This window comes from Pleurodeles waltl, chromosome 12 (genome assembly GCF_031143425.1).
Source record: "Pleurodeles waltl isolate 20211129_DDA chromosome 12, aPleWal1.hap1.20221129, whole genome shotgun sequence".
NCBI classification, from domain to species: Eukaryota; Metazoa; Chordata; class Amphibia; order Caudata; family Salamandridae; genus Pleurodeles; species Pleurodeles waltl.
Genome location: NC_090451.1, coordinates 672,534,074 through 672,555,804, shown reverse-complemented (window position 1 = coordinate 672,555,804; position 21,731 = coordinate 672,534,074). Strand labels below are relative to the sequence as shown.

Genomic DNA, 21,731 nt, shown 5'->3' with positions numbered 1-21,731 from the left:
GAAGCGGCAAAAGAAAGCCTCCAGTCTTCAGCATTGAAAGATATCATTCTAAAAGCAAATTTTGGACTCGAGCCCTATCCTACACGGACAATCAGAAGGTGGGAATGGTCACTCCTGTTCCGCTTTAGGGTAGGTACAGTTCACCATCTGCTCTGTTTCCCACTGGGTGGTTAATGCTGCATCTTTGGGAGTCTGCCCTTGTGACCATTCTTTGAAACAAAGCCTGCTCCATTTCATTTTTTTTCCTGTAAATTCTATGCGATACTGTTTTCCCGCTTGTCGGGAGACATCATTTTGTCCAATGCAAATTTGCCCTGAGGAAGTATGCCAATGCAGAGGTGCTTTGTTGAAGTTGGCTGTGAATTCCAGGAGAAGCATGAATAATTAAAACATTGTAGTACATTTTATGCAATTTTAAAGATTATAGTAAGATTATTGCATTTTTTAAATGTTCTCGTTGTACAGTTTTACCTGCTTTTATGTTTACCTAACGTATGCAAGTAAAAAAAAATAAAGTTGATGATAATGACTTAGGCAGTGGATAGACCAGCCCGTTATGCACAACTGCTTCCATCGCCACAATATCCACATACCTCTATAAAAACAGTGAGAGTGATGATATCGAACTGCAGTAAGGTTTTGCTCTGTTTTCTAAGTAAACATGAATCTAGAGACTGTAAAGCTTTCCTACCATCACCTATGTTGGAAGATGTGGGAATGTCTAGTGACATTCCCTCATCTCCTATTAAGACATCACAGTGATGCTAAACACTGTCACGATTTGGAAGAGAACACAGCACTGTGTCTTTAGGTCAATCTATCTTTATTCTGTTCTCCTGTAGACACCGGTGGCAATAACTCTTATATCCTAACTAATACTGGCTGGAGAACTATAATCCTTCTATGACTTTTGTAAGAAACCTCTTTCACCACTCTGCCAAACTTTTAACATATATCACCTGTATCAGTTTAACTGGTCTAGGGAACAGATATCAAATAGAGTCCTCTTTTCTAGACTGACATTGTTAATTAGACATAAAAGGGAGGGAACAATTGCGTAAGTCACAGAGAGCCGGTGTGTGCGTCTGTTGCCATGTCTTAAAGGCTGTGACAATCCTACAAGAAAAATAGTCAGGCTCAACCCACATGTAAGCCATGTCACTTTCCATGCTATCCACCAGAAAAACCTAGGTATTCCAAAGAAATACACACCCAAGCATGGTCCTAATCTTTGAACTAAGATCAATGGCTCCATCACACTTTGTAAAGCTCATGATAATGCAAAGAACCCTTGTTAGAGAAGGATGTGGCAACAAAGACAACTTGAGGTTGACAGGTATTGAAACCAGGTACAGGAGGGCCAGGAATGTCATCACCAAAAGGCTTTTATGATAATCCAGCCTAAGCATTGGTGATTCTTATGTCTTCTCTGGTCTAAAGTGGAATGCCAGAGGGTGTCTAACCTAGCACAGAAGCCATCTGTTTCTGTATTTCTTGCAGGATAAGACATAGGAGCTCTAAAAGTATATATGAACGTTTCTATTGCAGTAAGGGAGCTTTGCAAAAAGATCTTCAGAAGTCGGTCTGTGTATATCCACAAAGTATTGTTGGTCTAACAACTGCATCTGCAGACATGGCCTCATGCTGGAATATCCATCTGGGAAAAAACCTGAAGCCTTCTCAGGAAAACTTGATCCAAGAAAATCAAAGAAATGTCAATCCGGGAATGCCTCTACCCAGTCAGATTTCTAGTGGCCAGAGAGCGTCTTTCATTTTCAGATTTCCCAACTTTGGCACCTGAAGAACCACCACTCCCATCTCATAATTACCAACATTCTGGAACACTCCAGAGAAGGAGATTTCGAGACCGGAGAAGTATGAATCGTTGTAGCCCATTGACTTATGTTGTTTTTGGGTGACATTTTATACTAAATGGAGTACAAACCATAATTTTTCATTATTTCCCTAATAAATATGCATTTACTTTCTACATGTCCATCACAGATACTCACATCCATTTACCATAATCACTTACTTGGAAGAGATCGAAGCCCATGGCCAGGTTTCCACCTGATCCAGACTTCCGCTGGGCTCTCTTGTCGTCTTGCTGAAGACAGATTAGTGCGGAGTCGTGCTCCAAGGAGATATCAAAAGCAAACTGAGAAAGAGAGAGAAAGGTACTTCTGAGTTTTACCGAATCCATCCCAGCCTGTATATATTAAAGAGAGAACGGATAGGTCTCTCCACTCCGAAGTTATATCAGCAAATGCATACTGTTCCACAGTGAAGCGGGAATTGGGGTAATGCCTGACAGAGATTAGACCATAACATTTCTATTAATTTGAAAAGGGTGTGGATAGTGAGTGCAGCCTTTTCTCCATACGCATTCTGTATTTTCTCACCAACCACAGTCCTTATTCCTTTATTAGGGGTTAAAAGGGGCTACTGCTAGTCCGACACGGTCAATGGGAGTTACTAGTCACCAAATAGAACATTTCTTCCATTTAACAAATGCTCTCTAGCTTTGGTATCTTTAATGCATTCACATGCTTGAATTATTCCCCGTCTCAAGCTACAACTCCCAGTGCTATGATGGAATAAAGCAGTGATAGTAAAAAATAAAAAAAAATCAGAAACCTCAACTCCCTGATAGAGCACCGTGTCCGCAGGTTCTCATAGCACAAAAGTGGAAATAAGGAAATACATCTAAAGGGGAGGGTAGATGTCTGCATGTGACTCTATTAAAGTTAACAATGCTGGAGAACTGTAGTTGCATTTAAGTAACGTTTCTCCAGCACAGAGTCATTCATAGCTTGACCTGCTAAAATTAAGCTTAGAAATCAGAGACACGAATATCTTGGAAAGTGGTATACAAGACTCACCTTTCTCAAAAGGTTCCAGACCACTGCTGTACCTTATAAAAAAATCTAACATATATGAAATCATGCAATCTATTTAAGACTATTAGCATTACACAAAAAAATATCAAAAAAGTCAAACAGCACGTATGAAAAACATAATCAAACCATGCCTTATAGATAAGAATGATTCTTGTATATTTCTGTCTATAGCTTCCACAGGTAATTTGCTCAGCAGGATTTCCCCATCTATTAAAAAGTGTTGCCAGGTCATGAGAATATGTCCGTATGTTTCAGTGCTAGAACAACAAAATCTGTCTAATCTTTTGACAGATATTTTCTTCTCCTAAACACTAGTCATATCATAGAATAGCAGATGAACTACTCATAATCACATTCATTTCTGAAGAGTGATCACAATTTCCAATAATAGCTCAACTACCATATTAAGGTAAAAACAATTAAACAACTTGCTTCTCGCAAGAAGAGCAAGATTTTCTAAGACGGCTGTGTGGTGCACATTACACCTCACTTTTGCTTTAAACTGATCTATATTTACTGATTTGTACTTAAAGTGGGTCAATATATGTTATAAATAACAACCAAAGCAATTTAAAGTAGAAATGAATGTAGTGTTTATACTTCTGATTTGGAGTTGATCCCAAGTCATCCACAGCCTTGCAGACATACTGTTACGTGTTGCTCTACTTAATTTAAATATCCACCCCAGAGACAAGGTCAGGCAATCGATGGGTGGAAGTCCCACAAAATTCTCGCCTGAAAGTCTCTATAGCGGATGATGACCAAACCAGAAGTAATTTTGCCTACACCCCAATTTCCAATTTGTCCGTGATAGCTTGAGATGAGTTCAACTAAAGCTACCCAGAGGTCATTTTAGAAGAGCTTTTTCCTCATATGCACAAAACAAAGAGTACACAGAAGAGCTCGAAAACTTATAATAAAAGCAAGCAAGATCTGCCAATAATAGGCTTTTAATTTAACCATCATTATTTATCCTACGTATATTTGCACTGAAACTGGATGTCAAGATATCCATAGACATGTGTTGTCTCAAGTAATACTGATAAAAAGGTTAGTGGAACCAAAATCGATAATTAGGTTTACCTTTTATCAATTCATGGCAGCATACTAATATAACGACTGCGACAATCTAATTTATTTTTTGAAGGCTTAAAAATATTGTTGTCCTAGAAAATTGACCTAATGTTAGGATCCAGTCTCATTACTATGAAAAATTTGCAAGACTTGTTGACACTATAGCTTATGTTAGTATGAAGATGACATAATTTACTAACGAAGGGTGACAGAAGTTCAAATGTCAGCATTTTCTTCCCAATAACAGAGGGCAACAGAGGGCAATGGGTAATGTTGGAGGTTTTGGAGAAGGCAATGTAAACACAGTACAAGGGTGCTGCACCTAAGGCGAGAGGCTTACTTGCTATGAGGGCTAGCACCAACACACCATGTACCTGAGATGAATAGACTTCTCTCTGGGGAAACTGGCTGGAGCTGGGTGCAACACTTCACCTACAGTGTTCCAATGATTCCATTTATCAAGCGGAATTCCTGAGGACATTTTTGCTGGTGGATTAACCTTTGCTAGCATACTGTAGTTGGTTGGATCTGCAGGGTTTCTTATCTTTAGGTCTGGTGTTAGCCAGGTCCTTTTGATTTCACTAAGCTCCATATGTACTGCTTTTGCCAATGGCTTTTGCAAAAGACCAATACAGCTCTGCAAAAGTAATGAAGGGTCAGGCAACTGGCAAGGTCATTTTGAAAAACAAAGAAACATTTGAGATCAATCTTTTTGGTCGACCTTTAAAGAGTTGGGTCACAAACCATCGGCGTAACCTGAGGTTGACACTTTATTACTGGAAATAAGACCAATACCTCTGTCTTGTTAAAATGGAGGGCCTAAATCAATTGTGGCCACTGAATTCTGAATAACAGAATGGCCACTGTTTGCTTTAGATAAGTGCCCCATATATAGATTCCAGTGATCAACAGTAACATATTAAGTTCACCTTATAACTGAAACAGCAGTAGTACCATTGACAAGTAAATGCCAGACAATTTTGACTCATCCTTCCCATAATGATCCAATTATTTATAGTTTTTTTTTCTTAGATCTATCTTTTAAGTTGCTGGTGTTTGTAGCAAATGTACCTCTGTTGCTCAGCATACAATTATTCAGAAGCATATTTAAAAGTTTGAATCAACTTTCTATTACAACAATGGTATTATAAATGTCACTATTAATCCGGGTTCTGGTATGTGCTAATTAATGAAACCTCATATTCAGTAACATTAAACTTAAAATCAGCAGCAAACGTCTCGCCCACAATGCATGCTAAAGAATAAAAAAAAAAAGTTTGATCTGGTTGAAGACCCCGGATGTCAAAGTTTGTACCTTTCAAGAAGTGCTTCGAAGAATCAGAGGTCATATTTATGCATACCATTGTGAAAATTAGGTAGCTGTGATCACTTTCTTCACAGGATTCGGTTAAAAAATGATGGCAGACAGAGGGTATTGTGGCCTGAGGTGGAGTGAAGGTCAGTGCCCAACCATGTTACTAGATGCAGGGCAGACTTTTCAATAAGGTGTATTGCTTACAAAAATATATCATAAATGGTGGTATGTGTTATCGCATTACTGTTATATTCCAGCGCTGTTTCTGAATTCCCAGACTCTGTGCTGGGATTTTAAGCTTGATTATGGGGAATCATTCTCGCATGTTAAACTATGAAAATTTTAATTCTGGAGAACTTGCCCTTACTCTAAAGCCCGCGTGTCCTATTCTCATTTGCCGAGAAACTATAACAGTGCTAGGCATGGACTGTTTTGGTGCAAACCAGGGTTTCAGGAAAATACCCATAAAGAATACCATGGCCAAAAGGAACATCAATTTTGAAGGAGGCATTCAGAGAGAAAATGTTACAGAAGGGCTATGGTGTAGGCCATGTGGCTGCCACACAAATCTCCTACATTGGGACATGCTTCTTTAAAGACAAAAGTAGTGCCTTCACCTTGGTAAAACAAGCATAGGTTTCCCTTAGATGTCCTGGCAGTGGACAATGACAATCTAATTACGTAAGCAATGGAGCTTGTTTTATCACAACATTACTCCCATAACAACGAGCTGGGGAAATTTTAGTACATCATGTCAAAGTGGAACTCAGAAGGATGCTCAAACTGTAGGTGTGCAATATTGTTTTATATCAAAGAACCTATGATAGATCTCATGATTAATGCCAAATTAGGTATAATATTTGGGATACACACATGATTAAAGTGTATGGAATTCTTCCCTGTCCATGTGAAAAACACTTATGTTTCAGAAGCCGCAAAGTGTCTGTCTTGGTGGAAGCGATGTCACTCTTGCAAGTCAGAAGTAAGCTTCAAATCCTAAACTACAAGGTGAATGACAACTTCAGAAACAGTGCCAAAGCTGTCTTCATACTCCACTGAGGTCTTTACTTATATGATGGAGGAAGCATACAAAAATGTCTACTGAAATCCCTTTCTGTTACATGATTGTCGATTCCTGCAGTGCAGACATCTTACATAACCTGCAATTAATACACAAAAATAGGTCTTAACCGTCAATACTGAAAAATACATCAAGGCATAACCTACAAAGGTCTTAAGGTCTAGTCTTACACTATTATTGTGAATATGGTCCATAACACTGTTTCCCTTTCTAATACTGTTGAAGTTGACATGAATAAGGTCTACAAAAGGTTAATATGTTTGAGGATTGAAGGACCACCCCTTGCCAGACCTGAAAATGAGTAGACATCCACCGCACACAGACCACGACTGACCTGGGGGTTTTGCAAGAAGGTTGCTCGGTTGTTGCTGCATCCACCGCTTCGATTCTTCAGGGGGTTCTCATTTAGAATCCACTCTCCAAATAGCATGGCCTCCACCCAGGTCTTGTGGATACTTAGGAGGTTTGTGTTAATCCTTCGGCACACAACCAAATCAGTGAAGTACTGGCAGAAGTCGTCAAAGCTCATCCTGGTAGACAACCAATGAAGAGAGGCCTGAGAATGTGTGCATCTAAAGGGCTGCAGTGCTTGTTGAATGTTGTCAAGGTAAGTAGAGATGCTATAAGACCTTGACATCCATCTTGCAGACTACCATCTCCTATGGAACACCATCCATAGCATGGTGACTGGAGCCGCCACCACCAGTAGACTGGGCCAGCTTGAAAATGACAGTCACCTGCTGCACAACTATCCACATTGCAACACCTAAATTACAACCCATAACACAGCCATTCAGTAGTGTTCTCTGTGCTACCATTCTCAAGAGTAATGCCACAGTCACAAAGCACCCAATTTAAAGGTATAGCCATAATACATAGAGGTCTGGTGAAGAGGCTTTGAATCCAGAGATACCAACCATCAGAGTCTGTAAATAATTGCACCACCAAAACAGACTATAATCACCACTGTATCACCATACGGTAGCATCACCACAACCTGTTATCACTGTTTCCAGTGTACCAGTACACCATAATGCTGTCACCACAACCAAACCATTACAACTGTCCTAGCACTAAAACTAAAGCATTAACACCATCTAACCAAAGCACAACAGTTCTACACCTTACAATGCATCTGCTAAAAACACGTCAGTTGCAAGATTTACAACACATTTACCACTACTAGGTAGTGTATAATGAGGTATGTTAAAATGCCTTATATTTACAATGCATTTTTAAAGGTAGAGGTAGGGTGTCAAGTTTTTAGGGTTCCTGGATGGGTAGAGTTTAGGGGTATACTAAGGAGTTTTTTAGGCTCAGGGATGGGTGGTGTTTAGGGGTAGTAATGCATTTTGGGGCCCCAAGATGAATAGTGATTAAAGGCAGTAAGGGGGTTTTAGGGTTCAGGGATGGGTGGTATTTAGGTGTAATAAGGAGTCCTTAGAGCTCAGATGGGTGGCATTTATGGGTAGCAAGGGGGTTTTATTGTTCAGGGATTGGTGTAATTAGGGATGTTTGTTAATTTCAGGGAAGAGTAGCGTTAAGGGGTAATAAAGCATTTTTAGGGTTCAAGGAAGGGTATCCTTAAGGACTAGTAAGCATTTTTAGGGTTCATGGAAAGATAGTGTTAAGGGTTAGTATGGGGTTGTTTCAGTGATCAAGGAAGGGTAGCGTTCAAGGGAAGTAAGGTTTTGTAAGGAAATGCTTCCTTGGCATGGTTACCCCCTGACTTTTTGCCTTTTGCTGATGCCAGTTATGATTGAAAGTGTGCTGGGACCCTGCTAACCAGGCCCCAGCACCAGTGTTCTTTCCCTAAACTGAGTAGCATTAAGGGCTAGGGGGTTTTGCTTTCAGGGAAGGGTCGTGTTCCGGGGTAATACGAGGTTTTTAGGGTTCAGTGAAGGCTAGCCTTAAGGGGCAGTAAAAATGGAGTTCTTTAATCTATATATGTGTTTTATATATATATATATATATATATATATATATATATATATATACACACACATACAGAGAGTGCAGAATTATTAGGCAAATGAGTATTTTGACCACATCATCCTCTTTATGCATGTTGTCTTACTCCAAGCTGTATAGGCTCGAAAGCCTACTACCAATTAAGCATATTAGGTGATGTGCATCTCTGTAATGAGAAGGGGTGTGGTCTAATGACATCAACACCCTATATCAGGTGTGCATAATTATTAGGCAACTTCCTTTCCTTTGGCAAAATGGGTCAAAAGAAGGACTTGACAGGCTCAGAAAAGTCAAAAATAGTGAGATATATTGCAGAGGGATGCAGCACTCCTAAAATTGCAAAGCTTCTGAAGCGTGATCATCGAACAATCAAGCGTTTCATTCAAAATAGTCAACAGGGTCGCAAGAAGCGTGTGGAAAAACCAAGGCGCAAAATAACTGCCCATGAACTGAGAAAAGTCAAGCGTGCAGCTGCCACGATGCCACTTGCCACCAGTTTGGCCATATTTCAGAGCTGCAACATCACTGGAGTGCCCAAAAGCACAAGGTGTGCAATACTCAGAGACATGGCCAAGGTAAGAAAGGCTGAAAGACGACCACCACTGAACAAGACACACAAGCTGAAACGTCAAGACTGGGCCAAGAAATATCTCAAGACTGATTTTTCTAAGGTTTTATGGACTGATGAAATGAGAGTGAGTCTTGATGGGCCAGATGGATGGGCCCGTGGCTGGATTGGTAAAGGGCAGAGAGCTCCAGTCCGACTCAGACGCCAGCAAGGTGGAGGTGGAGTACTGGTTTGGGCTGGTATCATCAAAGATGAGCTTGGGGGGCCTTTTCGGGTTGAGGATGGAGTCAAGCTCAACTCCCAGTCCTACTGCCAGTTCCTGGAAGACACCTTCTTCAAGCAGTTGTACAGGAAGAAGTCTGCATCCTTCAAGAAAAACATGATTTTCATGCAGGACAATGCTCCATCACACGCGTCCAAGTACTCCACAGCGTGGCTGGCAAGAAAGGGTATAAAAGAAGGAAATCTAATGACATGGCCTCCTTGTTCACCTGATCTGAACCCCATTGAGAACCTGTGGTCCATCATCAAATGTGAGATTTACAAGGAGGGAAAACAGTACACCTCTCTGAACAGTGTCTGGGAGGCTGTGGTTGCTGCTGCACGCAATGTTGATGGTGAACAGATCAAAACACTGACAGAATCCATGGATGGCAGGCTTTTGAGTGTCCTTGCAAAGAAAGGTGGCTATATTGGTCACTGATTTGTTTTTGTTTTGTTTTTGAATGTCAGAAATGTATATTTGTGAATGTTGAGATGTTATATTGGTTTCACTGGTAATAATAAATAATTGAAATGGGTATATATTTTTTTTTGTTAAGTTGCCTAATAATTATGCACAGTAATAGTCACCTGCACACACAGATATCCCCTAACATAGCTAAAACTAAAAACAAACTAAAAACTACTTCCAAAAATATTCAGCTTTGATATTAATGAGTTTTTTGGGTTCATTGAGAACATGGTTGTTGTTCAATAATAAAATTAATCCTCAAAAATACAACTTGCCTAATAATTCTGCACTCCCTGTATATATATATGCAATAATGCAATGTAAATGGGTGGTTGTGGTTTGCATGGTAATGGTAAATTTAATTGCTTTCATGTGTTGATGAAGAGATGGCAAAGTGATGCATGGTGTTGGTGTCCATGGCAGCGACATTTATAGACACCCCGCCTACAGCACTAAAACTATTCCACTTCTGCCTTGAAAACAAGACCACAGTAATCAAACTATGAAAGCCATTGTTTGCTATAACCATGATAAGGCTACGATGATGACACCATCGTGATCAAGATATTGCTGTATCCAAGACAGCTCATGAACTTGACTACAATGGACCTGCTATCAAATTTATCTCATCATCATAAACAAGGCAACACCACAACACTACCACCCTGACATCCCCACCCGTATCAAAGCCACCCCCTGCACATAATATCGCCACTGATAAAGTACAAACAACAAACCACAGCTACAGAAAATTTACACCATGCCAACTATGGCACCAACACAATCAAATCACTAACGCAATGATGGAACGCCACAGCCATGGCAGCCGCACAATCATGTGAGCCACCATCCTTGTCACCAAGGAACTGAATAATGCTGAGAGACAGATTAGAGCATGCATAATCACCCCTATTGTAAATTTACAATCCAGTAATTTAATGATTAGGACCCCACTATCACCTCCAGCAAGGCGTTTACCAAAACTCCCCATCGTCTCGTACAGTGACGCCCATGTTCTCTCGCTCTCCTCGGCCCACCTGCTTCCACTCTTCTGACCTGCGGAACATATGGATTTGGTAATATGGACAATACTCAGTGCATTACAGTTCTACCAGAACAGCAAGTGTCTGGGGATTTACAGTGAACTTTGAACACTTTGAACATGTCCCCTGAAGAGCTGAGATGTTAGAAGCAATATAGAAGAGCCTCAGGTTATACAAAGATAATGAAGAGCAGTAGATTGTGCAACAATAGTTTGTTCTGTTTCACACAGACCAGTGTTTTAAATGGGCAGGTACTGCCCGGCACCAGGAACCGTACCTTCACTTCTTTAACTTGAGAGGGGGAGTAGCAGCACTTTTTAGCAGTAAACAGGTATTCTCGAATAATGAGTACCACCACTTCTAGACTTCCATTTCAAGCACTGCCACAGACCAACATTTTATAGTAACTCTCAAAATCGTTGGGATTTAGAAAGATCTTCAGATACCAGTGCTCTGTATTGTGTCAACAGGGGTTTTTGTTTGAAATAAAATGGCTCTGTGCATGGCTGGAAGCTTAGGACAATGCCATTCCAGACAACTGAGGTTTTACACCTATCCTCTCATTATTACCAAAGCCCCACAAGAGTTGTGGGATGTAAACAGCCCTAACAACAGCTCTAGGTTTCACTAGGTCTTGCAATCTAAGGATGCAAAACTGCAGAAAGAGATTATTGTATTGCAAAATGGTACTATATTAGATTTGTTTAATAGGCGCTAGAATCAGGGGAAAAGTCTGTCTGCTCCTATAGTTATCATTTTATTTGTAGAGCATGTTATTTGGTAACTGGTATGTACTATTTATTATTAAATAATAATTTTATACAAGTTTGTAGTTGCTGGTCACTGTAAATAACTATTACCCAATTTAATGTTGCTCCATTTATCTACCTTGAGATTATTAAAAACTGAGCAGATGCAACTGAACTTTTAACTCATGACCCGCAGATCACACAAGGCTGGAGGCCCCAACTACTTATCTCACTGAGCAGCTATGCTCACAACATGCAGGGGAAAAGTATTCAAGCTTCAGGGTACAACCATTTCAATAAGAACTCCCGCCTACCATGAATCATGGGACTCTCGGGGGGCAACTGACAGCATAAAGATGCAATTGGAACACATTTGAATACTCTAATTTTAGGCAGGTCACTCCTAATTTTTGACCCAAAAATGCTGTTTTTGCTTACTTAAGAATTGTTCTTCTTCATTGAAAATGAATGAGGGAAGTCACAAACTCCAACTCTTTTTCTCCTAGATCTCTCTCTTATCTGTTCGTAAATGGTGTCAGGAATGCATTGGTCTGCCAGCGTACCTTGCGTCAGGCACTATGACATCACCAGCGCCACTGCTGGCAGCGGGCCCACCGGAAGTGTGAAGAAGCTGCTGGAGATTAGAGACCTATAGTAACTATAACTCGCACCCTCGTCATGCACTGCTAATTACCTCACATATTATAGATTGCAAGTAATCTCGAAAAGACTCCTCTATACTCCTAAGAAACCTGCACAAAAAATTGACCTTGACCTAAAACTTTGGATTGTTGCCTCTGTTTTTCATCTTTTGAATGATCCCATTTACTTCCCATCCTATGCACGTGTACCCGGTCTGAGTCACGTGCATGTATGCCTTAATCACTAGTAACCAACAATAACCAATAACCACTGGATTAACCACTAACCTTTGGATTATGGGGCAGCATGCTGCTCAGCATAAAGTGCTTTGATGCCTCATCAAGGGTGGTAGGCACTAGTTACATACAATCACAATACAGTACGCAGGGAGAGTTTCAGAGGATGAGGAACTGAGCCAGTCTTACCCATCACTCCAGGGCCCGCACCACTCCGTGGAGCCCCAGGGATTGCGCATGCGTATCATGTAGAGCTTCTTGGTCTTGAAGATGGAGAGGAGGCCCGTGCCTAAGTGCACTGGCTTGATGTCCGTCACACCATAGGCATGGCCCTTCACAAGTCCGCACGGCATCTGCAGCTCCATCTCCTCTCCCGAGGAGGGCTGGGGAGACACAAGGAAAGAGGTGGTGGGACTGCAGCCATAATCTTTCTCGACCTCTCGTCAGCATTCAGCATCATCTGCCATGACTTTCTGATCACCCATCTTCTTTCTGCTGGAATCTGCACCCAGGATCTTACATGATTCCATGTCTTTTCATCTGACGGAACATAAAGCATTCACATACCTTTCTTCGCGCCTCCCCCTTCCATGTCACTTGCAGTGTTTTCCAAGGATCACCCATCAGCCCCATTCTCTTCAACATTTGTATCTCTCCTCTCCCTTCTTTTATCTGTCCCTTTGGTTTCAATATGATGTCATACGTTGATAACACTCGCATTATTCTCTCCAGCTGTGATTTAAGTCCCTTCTCTCACTAGCTGCATTTTAAATCTTATATACCAGAAGTTGCCAACTAGATGACGAGAATCAAAAATAAACAGTGAAAAAACGGAGGTTCTTATTGTGGGGGACACCACATCTATTTGGTCCTCCCTCTGATGTCCCCCTGATTTGGGTGCCTCCCCCATATTTGTAACCTCTGATAGGAGCCTGGAAGATTTGACTTGTCTTTTACCTTCTTCAGTCAAACCAATCGAGTTGCTTCATCTTGCTTCTGTTACCACCAGAATGTAAGAAAAGTCATGCTGGTTCTTCCACTCTCCACAAGGAAATCAATTACTCAATTCATTTTGCTGTCTTGACTGAACTAAGACAATACTTATTATGTGGGCATCCTAAGCTAGCTTTGTCAGCACCTGCAGACTGTTCTAAATGCCCCAGCCCACCTCATTCTAGGATTATCTCCTCGGTACCCGCTCACCCATCATCCCAGAAACCTGCACTGGTCCCCCATCACAAAACGTTCAATTTTCAAGTCACTTTGCATCAATAAATGAACCTTTTACATCTTAGGTTCTCTATATTTTTGGGAAAAGTTCTTGTGTTATCATCTCATTTGTCCACTCTGCTCCTCCTCTGTCAATTTGCTTCCTCTTTTGCATTTCACACGGGCCCACGTTGTCGGCCACTGAATCCCATTCCAGGCGGTTATGTACTGGAACTCTCTTCCCCCTTCACTCATTCCATTTACAATCAGTTAGAATTCCAGAAAAAATCTCGAAACCTGGCTTCTCCTACTAGAATAATCATGCTGATTCTCCCGGTGTCAAAAAGGTCCTTGGGGCAACAACTGCACTTTATGAATTTGATTCTTTCTATGAATTCAATTCATTCAATTTTAGGACATAGAAGTTATGGACAGCCTCTGGTTCTGTTATGTAATCCATGTGGGTAAGGGTTGGTTTATGTGCAGTGTCATGTACCGAGTACATGTAATACAATTGTTTTGATTAGTTGTTAATGGTATTTAAATTTAATTAAGAGGAGGTGTACCCTTCAGACATATTACTTCACTGAGAGTGGTCAGAATTTCTGTGGGGCAGTTCATGGTATTCTTGCTTAGGTGCAAACAGGCAAACGTCTTCATCATCCTATTTAGTTCTAAATGGAACATGGAACTCCATCCAAGTTGATACTGTGCAACATGTGCTGTTTGTGGTCACTATAGTTTTCATCAAGGGTATGCCAATTTTCTAGTTTCTTGGGCTTACACTATGTCCCCTTTCCTGTTTGTGAAATCCTTGCTCTATTGGGACTCCGAGGTTCAGCTGGGGAAGACCCAAGATTACAGTACCTTCCTAAACGCTAGGTGATTCTGGTGGTCTGCATTTTTGCTGGGAGTAAGCTCCATAGTTGGCCAGTTTGGATAGAGAAGGATGCATTGCCATTATGTTTCTTTGTATATTGGGGACGAATTACTTGTGGTGGCAACCTGCAGCATAGAGTACAACTCTGGGAGCATTTCTTGGTTTTAATCAGTAAGAACAATGGTCCAAATCTTTTTATTGCCTCGTTTGTTTTGTGCAGTTTTTTGAAGATAGATCTTCTAGTAACTGGTAGCCAATGCAGACCCTTCAGAGCCAGCGAGATACGGGTGCATCTCTTAAGGTGCAGAAGTTGTCTGTCTGCTGCATTTTTCTTGAGAGATGTCTCAAAGTAGAATTGACACTTCATGGTATAGTCTTATAACATAGTCTAAGCGTGATAAATAAGTGAGGTGAGTACCTGAACCTTCTGTGGGAAACCTAGGTGAAGGAAGAGATGTCGGAGGAACCGCACGGTGTAAAATGTAGTTTTAGGTCACTGGCAGACATGTGGGATCATGGAGAGGGTTGAGTCCATGATAAATACCAGGTGCTGTACCTCGGAGTCAGAAGATGGTGGTGGTCCTAGCTCCTCATGCCACTATGTTAGTGAGTTGTAGTTTTTCCATTCACCGCATGATAGGACTTCTGTTTCTATGGCTCTGCGTTTTAGGTAACTTTCCATTATTCATTGGTCTGTGGCTTTGAGGCAGTCTGTAATTTTGTGAGCTCAAGGTCATTTGCTCCATCCAGGTTGATCATTACCTGGGCAGCTTCCAAGCAGTTGTAGTGAGGTTGAAGGATCTGTTCCAGAAGTGGGTTTGGGTGGCTGGAGCGCTGCTGTTCCCCACACCAGGGGCAGAGCTCAAAGTGATGCAATCTGTTCTGAGTTAAAAGCCTGCCCTGTAACCAGCATCCTGTACACTCATGCAGCTGACCACAGTCAGTGCTTGCAGCTGCAAGTAATCTGTTCACTCTCAGACGAACTCACCTCAAGCCAGAGAGGGGGCTGGAAGCAGAACTCAAGTCAGTGTCATGGTTAGATTGAACCTCGTGTCAGCTCAGACAGATCTTATTCTATGTCTGTCAAAACACACACAGCCTCGTGGCCATGCAATATCCCATGCAGGCATGAGGAGATGCTGCCTCTGACCAGCAGGTTAGTAACCATTTCAGTGACACTTGTGCAACAAAGCGATCAAGCGTGAACTAATCATTGTCATTTAGAGAATGGCCAGACTGTCAAGATCTTGATACTTGCGCTGAATACATGATGAATACACATACTGCAGCTCTGCAATGAATGGTGAAACCACAGAGGGGGTGGCAGGGGAAGTCATGAACATCAGCCTAGCCTCGAATGAAACTTAGGGTGGGTTAATTTATCAAAATATGCTACTCACCGCAAAAATTGATTTCGTTTTTCATCAGATGTTGGTATATCTTCTTGTGAGACCAAAATTAAAGTATATGGCTTGGCACAAGGCCCTTGCATGTCTGCATGCATGGGATAGGCCAGACAGTGTCACCTGACGCAGCCATCATAGCTTCAGACACACATATTAGAGTCAGGCTACTTGACATTCCATGCATCCTAGCCAGCCTTCACCATTAATTGGATAACATAGGTTGGGTAAGTAATGTCAAGAAGAGGACCTCAGCTCCTGCCTTAGATCAACATTCTCCACGAGTTGCGAGATAAACCGGCTATCTGCAAAGCGAAAATAACTGGCTGAACACTGGCCCACCAGACAGCCATACCTGAAAGAATGTGCCTCATTCATGCCCAGGTAGATGTAAGGATGTGAGAGAACATTCTGAAATCTGATTCGTAACATGTTCGCTGTACCTACTTAGCCATTCACACTCCCCAGCCATGCACAACTGTTGCATGGTGACACCAATACAGAGGGGCTGCATCATCAGCGAGATGGGAGAGTGTCAATAAGAAGATAAATATTGCACATTCCAACAAGAGCATGCCTGGATCAGAACCAAAGTGTGCAGTACACAACCTTAAATGCAGTCCTAGATAACTGACGTTGCGCATTCTAGCCCTTCCACCTTCCCACTCCGGGTGACATAGTAAAGTTCCATGCTGCTTGCATGGATAAACAGCTAACAACACATCCCCCAGCTGTGTACCCACCACACCTTCCTTACCCTGAAGTGGGGAATTACTGGGAAATTTAGACATGATCTAGAATCAGACCTGATGAGGGCAGGCGCCACTTTTTCATATGTGGAAAGAGAAAAGTGGCATGGTAGTAATGCCCTGGTGGGTTCCCCTTGTCAGATGGAATTCACAATATTATAGGGAAACTTCACCTGGTTTCTTTGTATTTTTGTGTTCCAGACTGTTCATTAGTATTAAGTAGTATTCAGGAGACCATTATCATCCCCTCCTGCCGCTAAAGCTGTATATAATGTTGGGGCGAAACTTTTAGTAGACCACTGTCTCCGGATCCATATGTGAGTATGCTTTGCTACATTCACTGACACAAGGGATGGGGTGCACTGTACAAATGCACCCTCCTGACAAGTTCACCTTGATGAAACACCTATTGAGACCTCATAAAGTCCTCAGGGTAAGCACGCTCACCATAGCAGCCTCTGCCGGGACACTTCAGGGTCAGTCAGTTTCACTTACCTTGATGGAGCAACTGATGAGAGACCCCCGGGAATGAGCCTTCATCAAGGACTTGAATAGCTTTTTCTTCTTCTCCAGGTCTGTGGCAATGTTCTCCTCATCCAAGGAAACAGGCTCAGAGATACCACCAGTGAAGTCCACCAGGGCCTCACTGGTATTACCGCCCTCCATGGTCTCGTAGCAGCCATTCAACCTGAGGGCCACAGGGACAGAAACAGGTCAGCAGAGCAATGACTGAGACAAACCCAAACAAATACAAAGTGCCCAAGACGAACAGGCCACCCACAGACTGACATAGACAGAAACCAGAAAAAGCATATGCACAGCTACTGTGTCTGGCTTGCATTCTGGAGAGCTCTGCAGGCAGTCCCCTAAGGAGAACTTATTCGGCAGAGACTGTGTGAAAGAGGCCACCAAAGCCATAATGTCAATGCCACATTGTAAACATTCAAAAAATACTTTTACCCTTTATAGATCACAAGTGTTATGAACAACTAAAACTGTCCGCGGTTTCTCTGTTTTGTAATTTTGACCTGGGATGACATACACCATCAGTCTTAGCCTAGTTATCACTGTATGCGACTTCAGGAGAAAAACCCTGCCCAAGAGAAACTGGTGCAACCAAACTGAGGCAGATACTAGTACATGCATTTGAAAAGCCATCATGTCTGCCTTGCACTCTGAAGAGCTCAGCAGAAACTTGCCCGCTTTGTTGATACTGTGAATCCAAGTCTGCACTTGCGGGAGACCTGGGAGCATTTTTTGTCTTTGGTTGGCGAGCCGCTTCCCCTGCCTGACTATACAATGGCACCAAGCTCTATGAATTGCACGTGCACATGCTGAGTTACAGCATTTCCTAGAAGACAATATAAATACGGAAGCACTCCTGGCTACTGGTTCTTTAGTTGCAGTAGTGGGCTGTTTTCACTTCCCTCAAGTCTCACGAATGTACAAGGAGGAGGCATCATGTTCACCTGCCTCCTAAGGACTCTTTTTCCCTGAAGAGCAGCCTTCGGAAGCCTTGCCCTCATGGCAGTCTTGCAGCAGAAGACGAGTTAAGCACGTGCTGCTGTGCTTGAGGATAAGGAGGACTTGATTAATAACTCAATATACTATATATATAATAAATATTCTAAACTGTTACATTTGTCAGTGAGATGGGTAACATGCAGCATTAGTACAGGCATTTGCCAGAGCTGGCAGGGACAGCGGATGGTGCACGTGGCAGTGGTCTTCTGAAGTATGTATTCGACCCTGGCACTTACTTTTTACACATTAAGATCTGGACTGGTTTGTTGTCTCCATTTGGAGGGGATTCATGTCTTTCTGTAACTGGATGACTGTCTAATGTATGCTTCTCTTTCAAAGAAGTAGAAAGATGTCAAAAGAGATAGCAAAATTCTCCAGAGCTCTGTATTTCTTCTGAATTTGGCCAAGTCCAATCGAGTTCTTTCACATTGGAGTCATTTTTCTCAAAATCGTGAGTTGTGTTTTCATCTCTGAGGGAAAAAAAGTACAAACTGATTTATCGTGTGAGGCCGGTTGTCTCAGCCCTGGCCAACAGTGAGAGATTGGTTGAGAGTGCAGGGGGGAGGGCGGCTGGCCTTCAGGTGTTTCCTTGGGCCAGAGTACATCTTCAGTCCCTCATGCGTCAAACCCTTTCTCATTGGAAAATGAGCTTTACGAACTAGGAAGCCAAGGTTCCAGATCCATTCAGTGGTTGATAGACCTATGGAGTTCAAGCAAGGGGACATCCGGGAGACACCTCCATCTCTGATTCTGACTTTGGATGCCAATGGGATGGAATGGAGAGCAAACTCAAAATGGATACAGCCCAGAGTCTCTGGTCTCAGGAAGAGAGGTCCAGTTCCTTGAAATGGAAGAAACTGGAAGCAGTTTTGCAGACCTGGATTCATTTTTCTCCCTCGTTGTAGAATCAAGTCATGTTTCTGAGAACATGTGGCCAGGTGACTCAGGCCTATGTCATTCATTTGGTAGTGGGGGGCGGTGCGGGGAGGGACGAACCAATGTTCCAAGCTTGATAGCTGGTGTGGTTCTTTGTGGGAGGAGCTAATGTCCAATCCCTGGGGGTGATTTATATCACAGGAAAGGATGATGGGCCTGAGTCGACTCCTCCTACTCTTCATAGCGTGCCTGTTTCCCAATCTGTTTCAGGAGATGGTGGCCAGGTTAGATCATCCATTGATGCTTCTATGTACAGCAAAGGAGAATGCTCTTCTTCCCAGTTTTTGTACCCTAGGTCCATGTCAGTAGGCCTGGATGAAGGGGTGGATGTTTTTTTCCTCCAGGTACCTCAGGGTCTATAATATGCATTTCACCTTCCCATTAATTACCTGGGATCTTCAAAAGATCCAGGAATATCAAGCCTAGGTTCTTGCAGTGGCTTCTTGCTGCCCCGGTTGCCTCAGCTTGTTTTTCTGCTTCACTCTGTCCTCATTAAATGTTCCTAATAATTCCCACTACTCTAAGAAATCCTTTGCTTTCACAGAGCTCTCTTCTTCATCTAAGACTGGGGGTGTGGTGCTTGGGAGGTTACAGCCTCAGTAGCAGTAATGTTCAAAGTAAGTTGCTATATCAATCCAGTAGCCTAGAAGGCCAGAGACCCTTAGTGTTTATAATCAGCATTGATGTACTTTTGAATCTTGTTTACAATGTCCTTCTTGTGACCCTGTGAACAGTCTGATCAGATTAGGGCTCAGGGGATGGCAATTCAAGCTATTCAAGGTCCATTTTCCTGTTCCTCCTTCAGACCTTACCCTTGTTCTTCAGCCCCTTCAAAAAGATAAGGTTAGGTTTAAATTTCTCACAGTGAAAGTATTTTCCCTTGGTTGCTATTTATGCAGGCTGTCGATTAGGGGAATTAGGAGCATTCCTTTCCTCTCCTTTTCTCTGATTTTTATCAGGACAAAGTGCTCTTTCATCTGGCTCCATCTTTTGTACGTAAGATCTCCTCAGCTTTCTTCTTCTTCTCAGGACTTGGGTTCTCCCTGTTTTTATCATTCTCCCTCTTCTGGGAAGATTGCTCTTCATACATTAGACGCACATAGGGCCCCTTCACTTTATCTGGAAGGACCGCTTCCTTTAGGGCAGTAGATGTGTGTTTGTCATATGGTTGCCTAGTCGGAGTTTCACCCATAGAAATATGAGACTGGGGATGCTTGGTGGAGGGATAATATGATAGGGGGACAGAAGTGAGAGCTCACAAGAGCCCAGGATCCTGTAGCCTGATGCACCAAAGGGCTTTACTCACACTATGTCTATATGGAAATGCACTGATTCTTTAGATTGTGGTTTTTCTCACATGATCTAGCGTGAAAGGCCAGTTTTGCCACCTTATCTTTCGGTAAGGAGCAAGAAAAGTGAATGTCTGTTTTTCTTTTAAAATGGTGGTGAATGCCTACAGGATAAGAAAGAGGCTTCTGCGCCTTTCAGGGGTAAAGCAAGGAACAGAATATATTCGACTGTGCGCTCAGGGCAACATGGGAGGAAACCATTTGTTTTAGGGTGTAACAATATTGGCACAGAAAAACTAACATTTGCCTCAACTATGTACATTTCAAGACTGGGATAAAAAGCACTCTAGAATGTTATCACACACCGGATGCATCTAACAAAAATTTGCAATACGCTTTTCCTCAGAATAGACAAAAGAAGCAAACAAGTGCTCAGAAGCCTAAAGCGGTAAACCACGAATGGCCACCTGAACACCTCGCCAGAGGCTGGGTGATGCTGCTGCTAATGAAGCAAACAGACAGATCCTTTTACTTTCTGGGATTGGCCACGAGCGGTCCCTATCCCCATTATTTATACCCTGCTCATTCTGAACTCTCCACGGCTGGGATAATCAATCTTTGTAAGAGGTTATTCACCAGTTGGCTTTCCTCAAGAATGTTTAGTACCTCTCTTCTTGAAGGGTGGTGATGACTTTCTGAAGCACTTCGCCTGTCAGAGTGGCTTTGCTGGTTTTTAGGATGGTCAATGCCTTCGGGCATGTGGTTTCGCTCATTATTCATAAGTAGTCTCCGTTCACCAAGATGGCATTGGCTTAGCTCCCTTACTGGACTACTGGATGCAGAGACAGAAAGCCTGCAGGGTCCTTTGCCCCGGGAATGCAAGCTATGGTGGAGCATGTCTTTACCAGGGCAGGGCAGCTGTCTAGGGGGTATTCTTCCCTTCTGCAATTTCTACACTGGGCTCTAGTTTTTGCAGCCCCATATGTCTCGTTGTGGGTTGTCTTCATATCCTATTGAGCACTTCCTTCTTGATGGTCAGCAATTTGCCTGGTCGTGAGACAGACTGGCTGGTCATGGGAACCATTTCCTTTTCTGCTGTGCAGGATGTGGACAGGTAATGCATGTGCGAGGAATAGAATGTTTTGAGGCGTTATCTCATTGGCACAGAACAAAGCCTCTCAGCATTATTGATCTGAAGCCTAGTATGAGATGAGCCCGAACGTCTTTCAGTTGATCCTCATCGATGCACATGCTCTCTGCCTCACACGAGCATGCATGGAACATATCCATAGGTTTCCTTTCCTGCTGCCACACTTGTCGCAGCTTAAAGTGTTCAAAGTCCAGGTCGAGTTGGGGGTCAAAGTGTGGATTCAGTGCTCTGAGAGCTGCATCATAGTCATTGTAAGCCCTGGTACATAGGAGGTGTTTG

At 42.5% G+C, this 21,731-nt stretch overlaps 1 protein-coding gene across 3 annotated transcripts in view; it reads right to left on the bottom strand.

Annotated features, from left to right (window-relative positions):
- The window catches only part of LOC138268695 (calpain-5-like), a 48,748-nt gene that overhangs the window by 11,241 nt on the left and 15,776 nt on the right, over positions 1-21,731 (bottom strand). For all 3 annotated transcript variants that reach the window (XM_069218612.1, XM_069218611.1, XM_069218610.1), the window contains exons 5-9: positions 17,049-17,241; positions 12,502-12,695; positions 10,621-10,698; positions 6,705-6,900; positions 2,036-2,158 (exon numbers count right to left, since the gene is read on the bottom strand). In XM_069218612.1, coding sequence (XP_069074713.1) covers positions 2,036-2,158; positions 6,705-6,900; positions 10,621-10,698; positions 12,502-12,695; positions 17,049-17,241 — 784 coding nt within the window. The remainder of the gene's footprint in view (positions 1-2,035; positions 2,159-6,704; positions 6,901-10,620; positions 10,699-12,501; positions 12,696-17,048; positions 17,242-21,731) is intronic.